This window comes from Calliopsis andreniformis, chromosome 9 (genome assembly GCF_051401765.1).
Source record: "Calliopsis andreniformis isolate RMS-2024a chromosome 9, iyCalAndr_principal, whole genome shotgun sequence".
In the NCBI taxonomy this organism is placed as follows: Eukaryota; Metazoa; Arthropoda; class Insecta; order Hymenoptera; family Andrenidae; genus Calliopsis; species Calliopsis andreniformis.
Window position 1 is genome coordinate 813,354 of NC_135070.1, and position 16,938 is coordinate 830,291.

The 16,938-nt window shown below is 38.1% G+C and overlaps 1 protein-coding gene across 1 annotated transcript in view; it reads left to right on the forward strand.

Moving 5' to 3' along the window:
* Qsm (Zona pelucida superfamily protein qsm) overlaps positions 1–16,938 on the forward strand; it is a 38,464-nt gene that overhangs the window by 20,712 nt on the left and 814 nt on the right. Inside the window, exons 2-6 of the mRNA XM_076385667.1 lie at positions 12,995–13,096; positions 13,218–13,327; positions 13,803–13,978; positions 16,446–16,676; positions 16,752–16,899. Coding sequence (XP_076241782.1) covers positions 12,995–13,096; positions 13,218–13,327; positions 13,803–13,978; positions 16,446–16,676; positions 16,752–16,899 — 767 coding nt within the window. The remainder of the gene's footprint in view (positions 1–12,994; positions 13,097–13,217; positions 13,328–13,802; positions 13,979–16,445; positions 16,677–16,751; positions 16,900–16,938) is intronic.

Consider the following 16,938-nt stretch of genomic DNA (forward strand, 5'->3'; position numbering starts at 1 on the left):
CTCCAGGCGTAGACTCCATTCTCGCTAGATACTCATAAAAATCCTGACAGAATCGTTGTCTTACTTTTTTACCTCTTCACGTCGAGATCATTTGTAATAGAGGCGACAGCCTTCAAAGAACATCGTGTCTCCAGTCTAATTTCTCGATACCTATGAAGCCAGTGGGGATCCTGCACCCCTGCCGATACGATCAGGTTGCAACCGTACTGTTAGGACCGATAGGAGCGCGATAATGATTGTTATTATGGCTGGGCACGATGCGGCTCGTAAATCGGCCAATTTGTCGTCGACGAAACGAAACGATGTGGCGTTGCATTTCGTTCCTTTGTACAGTGTCTTTAATTGTAAGTCGCGATGAATTTCTCACGCGGGCCGCTCTACATGCACGCAAAAAGGATAACACCGTTCAAAGTCACGCCTACGTTCGGGCTTCCTGCTCGCGGTGTGTTTATCGGTCGGGTTAATTGCCAGCCGCAGAAATTTCCAAGCATTTCGTTCTTCCGATATGTGAGATTAACAGTCCGCCGAGCCACTCTTCGTTTTACAGTTAACGCCACAACGTGGAGAGGACGAAACGCGAATGCTAATCGCGTCGATGCGGTCGCCATACCGGATTTCCACCCTTCCTTAACGCTCCATGTTCCATTGGGTAAACGGAGCTTAACTATTTAAGATATCTGTCATTGAGAAATTTCTTGTCTATTGATATTGTGGGGAATTATTGATTTTTTAAGATAGATATGGATTTGGAATCAGAGCACATAATCAATTACGAAATTGAATAACGACTTTATTATGCATATAGCATGAGCGAAAAATTCCAAGTGAATAATTGTTGTACTGAAGATATAATATATTTCTTTGAAGATATAACATACTGACTATTAATTGTTAAGTAAGAACGTAAACTATGCGACACTCGCATAATTTACTACTCACTAGTCTAGGAAAGTTTTAAATGTATAGTGCTCTTAAAATTAATGTAAAGAAATTGTGTACAGTTATCGTATTTCAAAGTTTGGCATTTGTCATTTGAAATGAAAATAATAAGTAAAGAAGAGAAATATTAGGTTGTTCATTATGTTGGGATTACACATGGATGACACTGGAGTACACTATACTTATGATTTACAACGATTGTTGGTAGCTTCTTATAGATTGGGTATCCTGTTAGAAGAAAACGTTCTGAGATTCTCTATCTGTTAGTGAGGAACATTCGATCGTTTTAATTGAAAACAATATCTGAAAGAGAGCATGTCTGGGGTTATATTCTGCTGGCTTCCAATTCAACAAAAATTGTGATAGAAACAAAACGAATAGGCAAACTTGTCATGCAGAATAGGTTGAAACAAACAGGAAAAGTATATCAGGAAGAAGAGTGAGTTCCGCACATTTTGACCGAAATTGCAATTTTCAATTAGTACAGAATTTGTTTTCTCCTGACTTGTAAGTGAGGATAAGAAGTTCACACTCAGTCTATTTTCCAGATGCACTACCTTCTAATTATCATTCGTTTTAAATGATGCAACAAGTCTCGGATCATTTCGCAAATTCGACGGAGTGAAAATTTAAGTGGATGCATACTTGTAATCTAAACCCTGAAAATTCTACAGATATGTTTAGTTGAATAATTGTTTGGAGAAAGATAATACCTAGTCCTGCTTTATACAATACTTTTATCTTCGAGAAAGTTTAAATAATTCAAAGCTATGAAATCACTCACAAAATTTATGTCTGGTTATTAAATTCAGCTTCATAAATATTAAAGATATTTTTTATTATACATTACAATTAAAGCAATTGAACAAAGTTGGTCATGAAGCCTCGAGATGGGATATATAGAAAAATGATTACACCACAATACTATAATATGACTGTAATGAAAAAACGAAAGTAGAAAAGGAAAGGCGAAAAAAGAAAAATAAAAAATAATAAAAAGATAGGAAAAGTGATTGAGAGATACGGAAAACATTATATACGTGTTCTAAAATAAACCATGGAACAGACCATGGGTGGTCTAGCTCTTTCGTATCCTATAAAACTGGAAGCAATATGAGCCTAATTGATTGTTAAAACCATTATTATTGAATTCTGAGATATAAAGCAATCTGCAACACTTTCACTTTAAAATAATTTCATACTTCAAATACGACTCGCTTCGCTTCTAATAATTAACATTAACGTCAATATTCATACAAAATAACGTCTCAAAAAACGATACAAATGTCCTTGACCCTCAACACAGTAGGTAATCTTCACGAAAGGTAACACGCACCTTAGCTCAATGACGCATAATTATGCGGCTTCGTTCTCGTTTTAACACTAAAACAGTAATAGTCACAAATTATAATAATCTTACCTGTCATTGCCGCAATTTTCATCAGTTCTGCTATGCACTCCGTAACTTTACGAGACAGTCAAAGAAAAGGCGTTTACCGAGATACGAGAGATAGAGACAGAGGGCGGAAGTGGCAAACGCTCACGAAAACGTGATGCAAATCCATGAAAACTATCTCTGGCATCGACAGTGAAACCGGTCGCTCGACGACCGATTCTCTTTCTGAGACTTTATCTCGATAGTCGCGTGCTGCTCGAAACGGGAAGAAGCGCGAGAAATAAAGGAGGAAGAAGCATATGAACAAAGTTCACGGCCGCGAATCTACCACTCTGCTTTGGCGCGGACGTTATCCGCTCAAATCTCGCGATGAAATGAAGATCGTTGAGAGTGTCCTCTCGCAACAGATACTGTCCACTGATTCACGACCAAGATTGTCAAAACCTTCTTGACATCGCTTTCGAATCGTAAATTTAATTGCACCAAGGTAGTAAAATCAAAGGAGGTACCTTTAACTCTTTGTAAACCCTAATTTAACTCTTTTAGTACCGACCAAAGTAGTTCAACTCTGGGTTAAATAAGACTAAAAGGTTTCAACTCTGTCCGATATCCAGGGTCGGTTTAAGGTTTCGTTTCACTCAAGACCGAGCAACGGAGGGGGGGTTATATTATACTCAAATCTTTATTTTTGAGAGGATTTTATAAAGTATGACTATTTTCAATGCTTGAGCCAAAGTGAACTCCAAAGTTCTACATTACTTGTGATTTTTTAAAGAAAATCATTAATAAATCGAAAACAATTTTTTCTTAAGTATTTGTAGAAATTTATTTTAGTATATGGAAAAATGAGACCCCTTAGAGAGTGAGACCCGGTCCATAGCCTCCAACCCAGATCTGTCATCATGACAAATTTTTTGCTGCGATTCTGTATCAGATTCAGTCTTCAGTCCATAAATAATATCTACTAATTGAATCAGAGATAGTACTATTCAAAGTTGAAAAGATATTTCACATGGAATACAAAATCATGAGGAATATTCACTGGCTCGAAATTATCCAGCCTGTGTCGTTCTTCCTTTCAATTAGCGGCGCATTTCTCATCTTATAACTTATATTTACACACTCAAATAACAGAACGAAAGCACCTGCTGACGTATTTAATGCGAGGAAAGGTGGATTATAGAGAAGAAATTATACTAGAACCAATCAGATTTAACTGCATCCAACATAAACATCGTAAAAATAATGAGAGCACAAATGCAGGAGATTAAAAGCATATTTGAAGAACATTGTGTGTGTTTGAAAGTTGCGACCAATTGGAGTATATAGAAGATTCCACTTTTGAGCTATGTATACACGATCTATAATCGGCGAATAATTGAATTAGCGTATCTGCGCATACCATTGGCTGAAGGCGATTGCTCATTTATGAAATACATTCCATTTTTTTTTTTATTAATTCGATTATTTTGCCCTACATGTACGTAGTGTGCTAGAGTTCATTATATTTACTATATAATTCTTGTATTATATTATTTTTAATCGATATTTAATTTAATTTAATTTCAATATTTTCATATTTAGGTTAGGTGCACACGACCGATAATTGATGAACGACAAATTTGTCGGTTCTAAAAGCCGATTGCAGACTGGAATAAAATCGCTAAAAACATACAGCAGCAATAACAATCCTTGTTTTCCTACCTGATGGATAAGAAGACATCAGGGTAGCACATGATGTCTTGAAGATGTTCATTTTATGTCTGAACGTCTTAGGACATAATTTAAATGACTTAAGAATATCTGATAGCATACGTCTTACGGAGATCTGAAATTTACGTTCATAAAACATCTTAAAGACACAATACATGGATGTCTGAAATATGTTTGAAATTTACGTTCATAAGATGTTATCACATGGATGTCTTAAAAACGTCCGAAATTTACGTTCATAAGACATCTAAAAGATGTACCACATGGATGTCTTTACAACGTCTGAAATTTACGTCCTTAAGATGTCTCAGAGATATCAGATGGATGTCTTAAAAGTGACGTTTGGAAGTCGTGTTTAGGACATTACCATTATTTATAAAAAGTCTTGAATATCTGGAATAAACGTCTTTAGGACGCCTTTAAGATATCTGTATGACGTTCTAAAGATGTCTTAAAAGTGTCACATTTTGTAAGAACGGATGTTCACATGACCTGTCTATGACATTCGAAGAATAATACCGACGTCGTTGGGTCGCCTTGAATGTTAGACGCGGATATTTTTATGACGTTATTAAGATGCTTTGTGCTATCTGGGCAGTTGATATTTTTCGAAAATTTCTAACAATCATATCCCAGTCTGTAATAGGCTTTTAAAACCCGCAAAACTATCGTTCCGTAATTGTTAGTTACACTTGGTTCTATAATAACAGTATTTCTGGTCCTGTAATCACTCAGCAACTACGATCTTCCACTGTTTGCACTGTTGATTACAGTTGAAATCAATGAAACCATCAATTTATATCATTAAGTTTCACTTTAACTAATACTAGAGTGTTTAGTTATGGGTGGATGGAAATTTAAGGGATGATCCTAGACATCAAATTAAGACGAAAGTCAAAAAGAATGAAATTGCATTTAAATTTTGGTTTATTGGCTAGTGGAATTCTTTGATTTTTGACCTAAACAGATGGTTAAAGTGGAGGGTTCAAAAGCTAGTCAGTGTAAGTCACGAAGTACATACATAAATGGAGATAACAGCTGTATCATAAAATGTAGGTGAGATGACTGACAATATTGCAGCTGAATCGAGCGACAAAAGCATAAGAGCTTTGAACATCATTATCCATGGACTGAATGAAAACGAAACTTCAGCTACGTCTTCGTCGCCTTCTCAGGATTCCATAAAGAGGGACGCCAATCGTACCATAGCTCTGTTAAATCAGGTGCATCCAGAATAGGCTTAGCAGGTCTGAAAAACCGTCCCCTAGGCTACTGAAAATTAGTCTCAGTTTTCCCGAATCATCGATACGTATTTTGAAGATTACGTTCCGGCACCAAGAGCCGAATAAAATTACGGATGACAAAACGCCACTGCAATAGCAGCAACTTACAAAACGAAGTTTACTAATAAGGAACACCATTCAACTGATACCAAAATTGAAGAATTTTTTCTACATAGATCGGAAACATATGTCTTAAAGACCATGAAAATGTCAAGTAAAAATGCTACCTAAAGTTAATCTGACCTTGACAGATCAACAAAGGCGAAAGGAACGAAAGTAGAAGAGTGAGGAAAAGGGGATAACAAAATCATTCAGAATTAATTATCTTCGTTACATCCAAGTAAATTATAAGAAATTAATGATGATAACTTAGACTTGATTTGATTAATATCATCATTTATCATTAATTTGTTATCATTTATTATTATCAATTTTTTCTCATTAATATCTATTATTAATTTATTATCACTAATTTATTACAATTTAATTTTATATAATGAAGATCATTAATTCTGAACCGTTTTGTCATTCTCTTTTCCTCACTTTTGTCCATTCGATTCTCCCGCACATTTTTAATTTAGTTTTGCGCCTTGCGACACATACTTTCGATCTATGTAAAAAAAGCTTCTCAATTTTGGCATCAGTTGAATAGTGTTCCTTGTAAGAGCACTTGAAGGACTTGCGCACAAATAGCGAGACAAATAAAACCATTAAGTACATACGAAGTATTCTAAAGATTGTTCAGACTTTATCGCGTGGTCTAAAAAACTAATCTGTCTTCTACCGAAACGTACATGAATTGAAAACTAACGTCATAACGTTGCAACTTCTGGTTATTCATGTGTGACTCCATCCTCCTACAGTGTTGCACTTATATTACTCTCTCGTTCATCCTTTAATAGAGTATGCCACGGTCATATGGTCTCCACGCTTAATAAAGCATAAAATTCAGCTTGAAAGGGTCTAACATAAGTTGTTACAATTTATAGCGTTCAAATCACACATTGTATTCTCGCGATTTGATCATGATTACACTCTGTTGTTACGTGTTTTCAATGCTCAAACTCTTGTTAAGAGTTTTAGTTAAGTGTTTTTAATTAAGAAAAACTGGTACGGACCTATACTTCTTTTATAGGATAATCAGTGGTATTTCCAGTAGCCCACGTGTTGTGTTTAGGAAGAATCTTGGATCTCATTTTTTCATCCTTAAATAATTTGGATGTTTCTCCTCTCTTGGACCACCTGGTTCCTATTTACAAGTACCACGCTTCGTTGCAATTTCTCATTCCATTATCCATTGACAAATCTTACACTCCTATAGTTACAACTAAGAAGCACTTATGAAGGGCTGATTTCGGTACTATTAACAATTACATTTATTCCATTGATTGGAATAATTGTTTAGCTAATCTATGGGTAAATGATGCCGTTGACGTTTTCTTTCAGTTGAACTATTGTATCAATTTCTATGTTTCATCCGGCCGAATCATTATTTCATCTTATCCGCTGTGGTTTTTAAAATCCTCAATTTCGCTAATAAAATCTAAAAAATGGTCTCGCATTAAATATAAACGTTTGAATAATTTTTCTGATTATCTTTCCTTTTGTAAATTACGTTCTGATTATAAGATCTTGTCAACTACATGTTGGAATGAATATGTAAACCGAATCGAATGTGAAATTTCAAATATGGAATCCTAAATCCTTTTGAAAGTTCACCAGCTCTATGAGAAAATCGAAAAATCGCCTATTATGTACGTTTCTTGGAGACACTATTTTCCAAGATCACGATTATATTGCAAATTCGTGTGCTATCTATTTCAAATCTGTTTATATTGAAGACCATTTTATTAACTGTAAATCCGAATATGACATTAATCTTACTGGACTCAGTATAACGATTAGCGAAATTTATAATTGTATTAAAGAATTAAATCCTCATTCTAGCCTGGACAAGGATGGTATACATCCACTCCTTTTTAAATCATGTATTATATATTTATCATGTCTAGAATACTACTAATTATTTTCAACTAATAGCTTTCAAGCGGGGTTTTTCCTAATAAGTGGAAAACCAGTATTGTCCGTCCCATTTACAAGTATGGTGATTTGTAGCATTTGTGGTGTCTCAATTGTTTAAACTATAGACCCATTAGCATACAAAATGCGTTTTCAAAAATTTTCGACTTTATTATCTCAAAAAAACTAATCTTCCTCTGGGAAAACATTATTATTCCAGAACAACATGGTTTCCCTGCGGGTTGCTCTACTTGCACTAATCTTATGGTCTACCATCACTACCTTTCGAAATCTGTGAAAATGGGTTTTTCAGTGGATTCTATTTACACTGACTTCTATAAAGCTTTTGACTCCGTATGTCATTCTGTTCTTCATCACAAATTAAAAACACTAGGTATATCAGGCAGTATTTTAGTGTGGCTGTATAGCTTTGTAATTGACAGAACCCAAATTGTCAAATTTAACAACTCGTTGCCAGAAATTAACAACAAAATGCGTTGAAGGTTCTATATGGTGTTCCCCAACGCTCTCACCTTGGGCCATTGCTATTTCTTCTTTCCATAAATGACATATATTCATGTTTTTAGTACTGCAGGTTCCTACTGTTCACCGGTGATCTAAAACTTTATCTCTCCATTGTTAATCCTGACTGCTCATTGTTCATACAATCCGATTTACTCAGACTTGAATGTTGGTGCGAGCATAATAAATTATTTCTTAATCTGTCTAAATGTTTTGCCATCCGTTTTACTAGACGACTACGTGAAGCTCCATTCACTTATACACTTTTGGACACTCCGCTGTCTGAGACTCTGGTGTCTGAGATCCAAGACCTCGGAGTCACTTCCTCTTGCGACTTATCATTTAACAGCCATATCTGTAATATAAGCGCAGGTAAATATACAGATTAGGGTAGTCACCTGCGATTTCAATGACCTTGGAATATGTTGTCAAAGTCATCATTCTGAACAACTTTTTCCTATACATATATGGAGCGGTCTCTTTTAGTTTTCGAGATATTCGCAAAAATGTTTTCAATATTAAAAAGTGTGATCGGAGTTGGTCTGCGTTAGGTTCATTAGCGGGGAGGAGTTTGGGGAGGGGCGGCAGTATATACGTTTTCGTATATGTTCCCTATACATATATATTATCGTTAATAACTCGTTAACAAAGCTTCAGAGAACATTTTTGCAAAGGAAAAGGGAGCTTAGAATCACCCTAGGAATCTCCCCTTTTCGGCTCCGCCACCTTATGTGGGACACCCTGTACATATACAAGGAGATCTCTTTTAGTTTTCGAGATATTCGCAAAGAAAGGTTTTAATATTGAAAGAGTGATCGAAATAGGTCTGGGTTAGATTCATTAGCGAGACCTTTCGTTTACCTTCCTCGCTGAAACCTATGTTGTTGATATTTCTTATGATGTCGAAAGAACTCGAGTAAAGACGATTCATTATTATCAGTTTCGAACAAATCATTGTAATGTAACGTCGTGCATTAATTATTGTAGAAATCGATGAAGCCAAATTTGGACGTCGAAAGTTTAATCGTGGACGACTTATTACGGGACAATGGATTTTCGGTAGTATAGACCGTGATATAAAAAAGATATTTGTAGTATCAATTCTGTCCCGTAGAGTAAAAGTATTACTGCCTCTTATTTTAAAAAAGATTGATCCTGGAACAATAATCCATAGTGATTGTTGGAAAGCATATGAACAAATTGATAAGAATATATATCAACATTTTGTAGTGAATCATTCAAAAAATTTCGTTGATCCAATCACAGGTGTCCATACCCAGAATATTGAAAGAGTATGAAGAGATATTCGTGGCAATATTCCTAGATATGGTCATAGAGAATATCATTTCAACCGCTATCTGGCAGAATTTGTATTTAAAAGAACATTCGATTTTGACGAACAACTGGATGCTTTTTTTCAAGTAATGGCAGATACGTATAAAATAACTGAAAATAAAAAGTAATAAACAAGTAGGAACGTATCTATTATTTTGGGCAGGGGCGGCTGCCCCTCCTCGCTAATGAACCTAATCCAGACCAACTCCGATCACACTTTTTAATATTGAAAACATTTTTGCGAATATCTCGAAAACTAAAAGCGACCGCCCCATATATGTATAGGGAAAAGTTGTTCAGAATGATGACCTCGACAACATATTCCAAGGTCATTGAAATCGGAGGTGGCTCCCCTAATCTATATAATTACCTCGTCTATTGTATATTTTACTGATGCGACCCCAGTTGGAATATTGTAGCAATTGTGATCTCCATATCAAAAACACTTGTGGGAAAGTGTAGAAAAAGTCCAACATAGATTTCTGCGTTTAGGCGCCTACAAACTTGGCCAGTCTATTTCCTTTCTTGACCATGATTAAACACACATTTCTAAGTTATATAATTTTTGGCCCCTAGAATATAGACGTTTAATGTCTGATCTGACCTTCGTTCACAAGTTTCTAAAAGGTGATTGAGACTATTCTGAGATTTTAGCAATGTTTAAACTTAATACGCCACCCGCGTCTTTAAGGAACCATATCCTCCTTCGATCCGAATCTCATCTCACATTATGTGGTCAATTAAATTGTATTAATAGAATTATTACAAATGTCAATAGTCTTTCAAGTTCGGTTGATTTTTCTATCTCTTATGGAATATTTAGATGTTCTTTAGTTTTGCTATTGTCAAGTACTATTTTCAACTAGTCACTCGTATTGTTTCAACGTGTTGTATCTCTACTGTACCTTTATAGACAGTTTCACTTACTTTTTTTAATTTATTGTATATTAAAGATATTATTCCCGTCAATAAATAGAAATAAAATAAAAATAAGAAAATAAAAGTTACATGTGATTTACACTGATTGTCCACTGAAGAATTTCGCAATTAATTCTGTGGTCAATATAAAAACCGTTGTCTTTTTATAAAAGTTAAATATAACGACTAGAATGTTTTGTTAAATAAAAATTTTCGCAATGAAAAAGTGTTTATAAGCGATAACTCATTTTTAGCGAAAGACTGACTTACATTGATTCGCTTCTAAGCCCTCCAAGTAATAAATACAGACTCCATTGTAATTTCGTTTATTTTCTCGCTTATTGGCGATTAAAATCATCTTTTTAGTTTTCCCTCATCTGTAAACGAATAGATCCCTGATACAAACTTAATGATCTTGAACGACCTAAGGTCGATCAACTTAGTCAGCTGACCAAAAATTATAAACGCTGTTTAAAAGTGATCAAACTGTCCGCCTGGCCTTACAGACTTTCCAGTCTAAACAACAATTCAACAAAAAAATGAACTGTGAAAAGTTAGGTTACCAAAGAAAAAATGCTGGATACAAACGGAAAGAGTAATGAAATTATAAAACAGGGAAAGCGAAGAGAAGCACAAGACGGGATACCTGTGCGAGAGCAGGGAGATCGTCTTTGACTTCTTCGTAAACTTCCTGAGATCTTAATCTTCGAGGACGGAACGTAGAGCCAAGGGAGACCGAGGGGACGAGTGCTTGAAAGGAGGAAGTAAAACACGGAGGCTCAACGAGAGGGAAGGGAAGCGAAATTCTCAGAGTAGAGTGGTGCGTGTTTCTCGGATTTAATGGCGGAAAAGAGGCGCGGAATAATAAAGGAGGAAGATGCGAGGGGTCACGGTCGGAGCTGGTAGGATCGAGGAACACTGGCGAAACGAAGAGGCAGCTTTCGGGCGGAACGATTACGATGAACGCGGATTCCTATCGGCGGCATAAATTACAAAGACAATGGACGGAGTGTCCGAATAGAGGGCGGTCGAAAAAAAACCCACCGTTCTCCATCGGCGTGTCCCCGGTGGACGATAGTGAAAAACAGAAACAGGAAGTCATCCGCGCATCTGACAGCGGAGTAAATAAATGATACCGCGAAGAAGGGGACACACGGCGAGGAGGAAAAAGTACGAGGCGATGGAGGAATGGGAGGTGCAGGATCTCTCACGGCGAACACGACTTCGGGAGACGCTGCGGATCAAAACACAAAGAGGCGAACGGTAACAGAAGAAAGGGAGGAGAAGAAGAAAACGAAGAAACGTGGACGATTCCCCACATGGCTGTCGGGACGGGAATCTTTGAACTTGGTACCGGAGATGGAGCAAATAAAGGTGGACTCCAGAAGCCGCGCAAAAACGTAGCGGATGTCGAAAATGAAAAAAGAACGGACAGAGGCAGAAGAACGAAGAGAAGATGGGAAATAAATTTAAGGTCAGAGACCCTGGTCGGGGAGAATCGACAGAAGATCGCACAGATGCCTCGCCGAGCGTTTAAACTTGCTAATGGAAAAGACAGCCGGCACCCGAGGCTATTTGAACGCGACACACCATGTACTCGCGCAATTTACGCATAACCACGCTGGTGGACGCGCGGAAACCGTAGATCCGCGCGGAGGCGCAAACGCCAAGGATCCCGCTGTTGCGTTCCCTCTTGACGCGAGTGGGGACAAGCTAGCAGCAATGAGTGGCAAAAAAACCACCGCAACGATTATTTCGCGATAACGCGTAGACAAAGTGCAATTGATTTTGACCGCGCAATTGTGCATACGGAGTGAAAGATATCTCTAGCCTAGATTTCTTTCGGCTTTCTGTGTCCATGTTTGGCCAAAGCGAAATGAGCAGTTCGCTCGCAACAGAGTAAAGATGCGAGACTTCCTTGACTTCCTTATCATGTGGTGTAGAACGCTCGACTGTTTTAACACCGAGCTGTATGCATAACGATGATACGTCACTATGAATTTCTTGGTTCACATATCCTAGCTGCTGGATACATTATGTTATCCTCGTCCTTTAGACAAATGCTGAATAAAATCGTTTCTCACGGTCATGACTCGTTGTCAAAACAGCAGGACCAGTTAATGATCATTTAATAGGTTGATTTGCTAATAAAGAAGGAATCATACATTTAACTTAATGGAACGCGAGTTATGATATCTATTACGTTCATTCTTGGCTGCCAGGGTTTATGATTTGAAATTCAATTATCTGGGGAGGAAACGATTTGCGAGATGGGCGGCCATTTCTTAGTAAATTTTCGTTATTCGCGACCGGATGAAGCGTTCTTTTCCACCGCGATAATGTAAACCAGCGGTTTCGGTGTATCTCGCGGACATTACTCGTGAACGGTGAAAGTATCTATCATCGCGTTCTGCGAATAAACAGGGACCAACCTAGTAGGATATACATCAGTAAGGGCTCCTCGAGCGCGCGGTGTCGAGCTGTTCGCGTTTCAAGGTCAAGACGTTTACGACTTTATGGGGCAATTACCGTGGTATACTGCAAGTTAGTTTGCGGCTACGCCGGACTCTTTCTTCGTCTTCTTTTTCCCGTCCGTCCGTCACTGAACAGGATCGAGCCGCGCGCCTTTCGTACCCCCTTCCAGCCCTTTTTCCGAAAGATCTAATCTACTGGGGCAATATCGCGCGATATTTTATGGAGAACTGGTTTCATCTTCCGTTGCTTGAATTATAATTTAGTGATATGTAGTGGACCTACAATCCAGGGAACACGTTCCATCATTTACAATAATTTACATCATCTCACAACCGCGACACTACAAACCTTAATGTAATAAAGTCTGAAATTTCTTTCTGGTTGTTGGTTCCAGTTCAAAGCAAAGTGAGATGCTCCGAGCATTGGATGGAAGTCGACATTGTGAGGAGTAGTCCGCGAGCGAGCATATACCTGCAGCAGTTGAAGGACTTTCCAGGTAAAGATCGATCCGTGTTTCCGTCCTCGCGAACCTCGCGTTCGCGGCGTCACTGTGAAATATACACAGGAAGCGGAGCCGCGCGCGTACTTTACACGCTGAAACGTATCTTCTTTTGCAGACGAAGCTTGCAAACCGCAGCTAAGAAACGGCGTAGCTACCTTTCGACTATCACTCCTCGAGGAAGACATATTACGATGCGGTATCACGAAAGTCGTTAACAAAGTCACGGTAAGGCATAATTACTGGTCTTAACCACCGATAAACCGTTTATAACTTCCGAATAATTAAAATGATCGAATAATTTTCTCATCGACGATGAAACATGATTTATACCGCTCGATTTAGTTAATCGAGTCTTGAACTCTATTACCTCGACGTTTGCGATGAATTTTCTATCAGAGTTCGCTGCATCGTTGAGTGAATTGTTGCTAGTTTGATCGTGTTCTTGACCCTAAAATAGGAGAAGGGAATCGATTAAAGTGTATCCGGCTGAGTGTCGGAAGGCACGTTTGTGTGCAATTTCCTGTCACAACTTACGAATTACAAAATATGAAATAAAACTGAATTAAATATTATTTGCAACGAATGTAACGATTCACCGTGGCATGGAACGCCGGCCAATTATTTATCGTGACTAGTTTCATTGTTATACGATGATCCTTGATCGATTCGAGGAAAATTACAGCTACATGTTGGTGTGCAGGGTCAAAAGGTGTACTTTCATCGGATAATAGTGGAGGAGCCCGCAGACTCCAGCAAACACACGTTTACGGTGAAGTGTGTTATCACCGAGGTCCTCGTGAAGCCTGGAATCTCGATCGCATCGAATCACACTACGGTTCGGCGCAGCGTCTTCCCTGCAGGCTTTCAAGAACCAGAGTGAGTTTTTCTATGTTAATAATTTGTTTCACGAATCGTATGTTTGCTACGCTTCGAGTGAAACTGTTCGTGTGCAACTCAACAACAAAAAACGAGATAGCTGTTGAACATGGTTCATTGATTTCTTATGTGTGGTAGTTACATTTTCTCATCAAGGACAGTCTCATCTTACGGATGGTAGAAACGAATAACGTTAAGAAGTGAGAGTGTCTTCTTCGAACCCTTTATTCAACTGTGACTTATAAACGCGTGAAAAGTTTTGTGTTCAAACGACTTCAGTACTTGTATATTCTTATGGGGTAACTGAATCATGAAAGGAATTTTTTGTATAAAATTATAACACCACGTATTGAAATTTTCGACATTGGTTTGATCACATTTGAAGTACACCTTGAAATTGTTTAATCTAACAGTGTTACACATGTAATGAGATATGTAACTTTTCTTGAAAACATTACAGTCGTCTAAATTAGACAAAAGAAAAATTATTACTCTATTCATATAGATGCAGCTACGATGTATTCTGCAATGTGCTATAAACATTCCAGGAAAGATTTCAAAAATGTTCTCTTCAGGCACTTAAAGTATATTATGATTTATAGCAATAGAGCAAGATTGTTCGTGGTCAGATAACGACTCTACTTGCGTTTAAATTAGCAGATACTAAAATTAATTAAGCTAGCCACACGATTTCTTTTTCATTTACATGGAAATAGTCGGTGTCAGTATAGTCTATCGATAAAAAATTAAACGACTGATTTACAGAGCTACAAAATGGTCACATAGTTAATTCATGGATTCAGGAGTTGTTTACTCATCAGCACTGGACGCGTTCAAGTACTAAAAACCCTGAAATGTAATTGTAGCCTGAAGGACATGGCAGAATCTCTATATTTTTTCCATCCTTCAATAAAACAGACTTCTCAAGTCATTTGTATTCCTTGCATACTACCGGTAGAAAGTTTCAGCTGACAGGCAACTTGTGTAAGGGAGCTTTTTTGTTCACTCACGAATATGTGAATGTCATTTGAAGGATTCTAATCACTATGTTAAAATGACCTCTACAAATTAAACATTAAATCACTTATTTTTACCTGATTTGAATAAACTTTAATTCTATTCCATCTTCTCCTTATGCTTTAGTTACTTTTCACGACGCAATCGATACTTCTTCATAGTAATCCGCTGATGTTATCTTTCGAAAAAAATCAAGAACACGACGTGGACACGAAACTGTGGAGATTTTCACGAAGAACCAACGAACGACAAATTCGTAGCTCACACTTGCCAAATTGTGATTTACTGACGAAGCTGAACGAGTATTTGCATACCGACCGGTCACGGACAGATGGTAGAAAACCCGTAATGTAATTTTAGCTTGCTACGAAGTGGATGGCTGTCACGAGGCCCCTCTTCCTGCTTCCCGTCAACGAAAGTCACTTCGCCAGGCGACATTCTTCTACTGCACTCTTGGGAGTCGAACCTTCCGAGCCGCGGCTTCGTTGGGAATTTTTGCCTCGTTCCTGTTTTCCTGCTAAGCTAATTTATTGGCACTAATCGATCGTGGCTCGGAATGGTTGTTACGCAGATTCCACGGATCCCCGGTGTCGCCTCTGAAACCAGGAAGCCGTAAAATCTTTATTGTTGAATTATCACGCGGTATCTCGCACAGCCGATCCCTGGCGTCAAGGGTCGAGACACGCACCATGGGAAAATTCTTTCTCAATCTTGATAACTGTTTCTACTTCCACGAAGTCGACGGAATTGCGTGGCTGCCCGATTGGATGCGTCCATCGCAATCAAGCATCGTCGTGTTCATCAACCGATCTATCGAAAGACGATCAACTAGTTGAAAATTCTTTAGATACCCCTCGATCGACGTCCATTTACATCCCCTCGATTCATGGAACATAATAGCAATAGCGAACAAGAAACATCAGTCACGAATATGCTGTCAAAACGAATATTCCATTATCGTTCATCCTTTTTCTACTCTTGGTCATCTAGGCCCGACCTCAGCACTGTTTATAGACGGTGCCGTTCTTTGCAATATACAACAGCGTGAAAACGACGGATGAGGTTGCAAAAATAGAAAAGCAATTCGGGTCGACGGACAAATTCGATGACTTTCGAAAGTGGCACGATTCCGCGGGTTTTTGCACCCTTGTGATTCGGATGCGGGTCAACTCTGCTCCTCTAACTGTCTACCAAAATGTGTGGATCATTACGATCCCGTGATTCAACTTTGCGTGTACCGTTTTCTCGCTGTTTTTTGTCCGGAAATTACATTCGAATACAACTTCCAGTAAATCAAATGTTCCACTCGGCAGATGCTCGCAATCCAATCTTCGATTCCTGCCAAACGCTTAGCAATAAATGACAATGGTCATTCGATTCGCGATTCAATATGAAACTACGTTTTCCGTTTCCGGTGGATAATAATTTCAATTGTTTATTTCTGCCGTAGCATGGTCGAGATCAAAGGTGAGATCTCCGAATCTGCGCCAGTGCCAATTTTAGGAGTTGGAGTCAGACAGGGTGGTACTCTTGTTACTGGAGAGTTGAACGTCAGTCCAGGCACGCCTCTGCAGATGGAAATATTTTTGGATAATAAATCTGCGCCGGTTTATGGGTTGTTAGTCAGCTATATGCTTGTGACGGATACCAAATCACAAGAAGAAACGATCATCATTAATGGGTAATTGAATTATTCCTGTTTAACTTGACATAGCGTTTATTTAATCAAACTTTTGCATAAACTGTTTGGTCTTAGTTGTTCTGTGGATCCTTATTTGTTCGAGAACTTTAACACGGTAGATGGAGATTTTCTGACGGCAAAATTCCGAGCTTTCAAGTTCCCGGAAAGCACTTACGTCCAATTTCGTGGTACTGTTAACGTCTGTTTGGATAAGTGTCAAGGGGTACGTCGATCCTCGCACATGCAAAGTGTTTCACTTTCA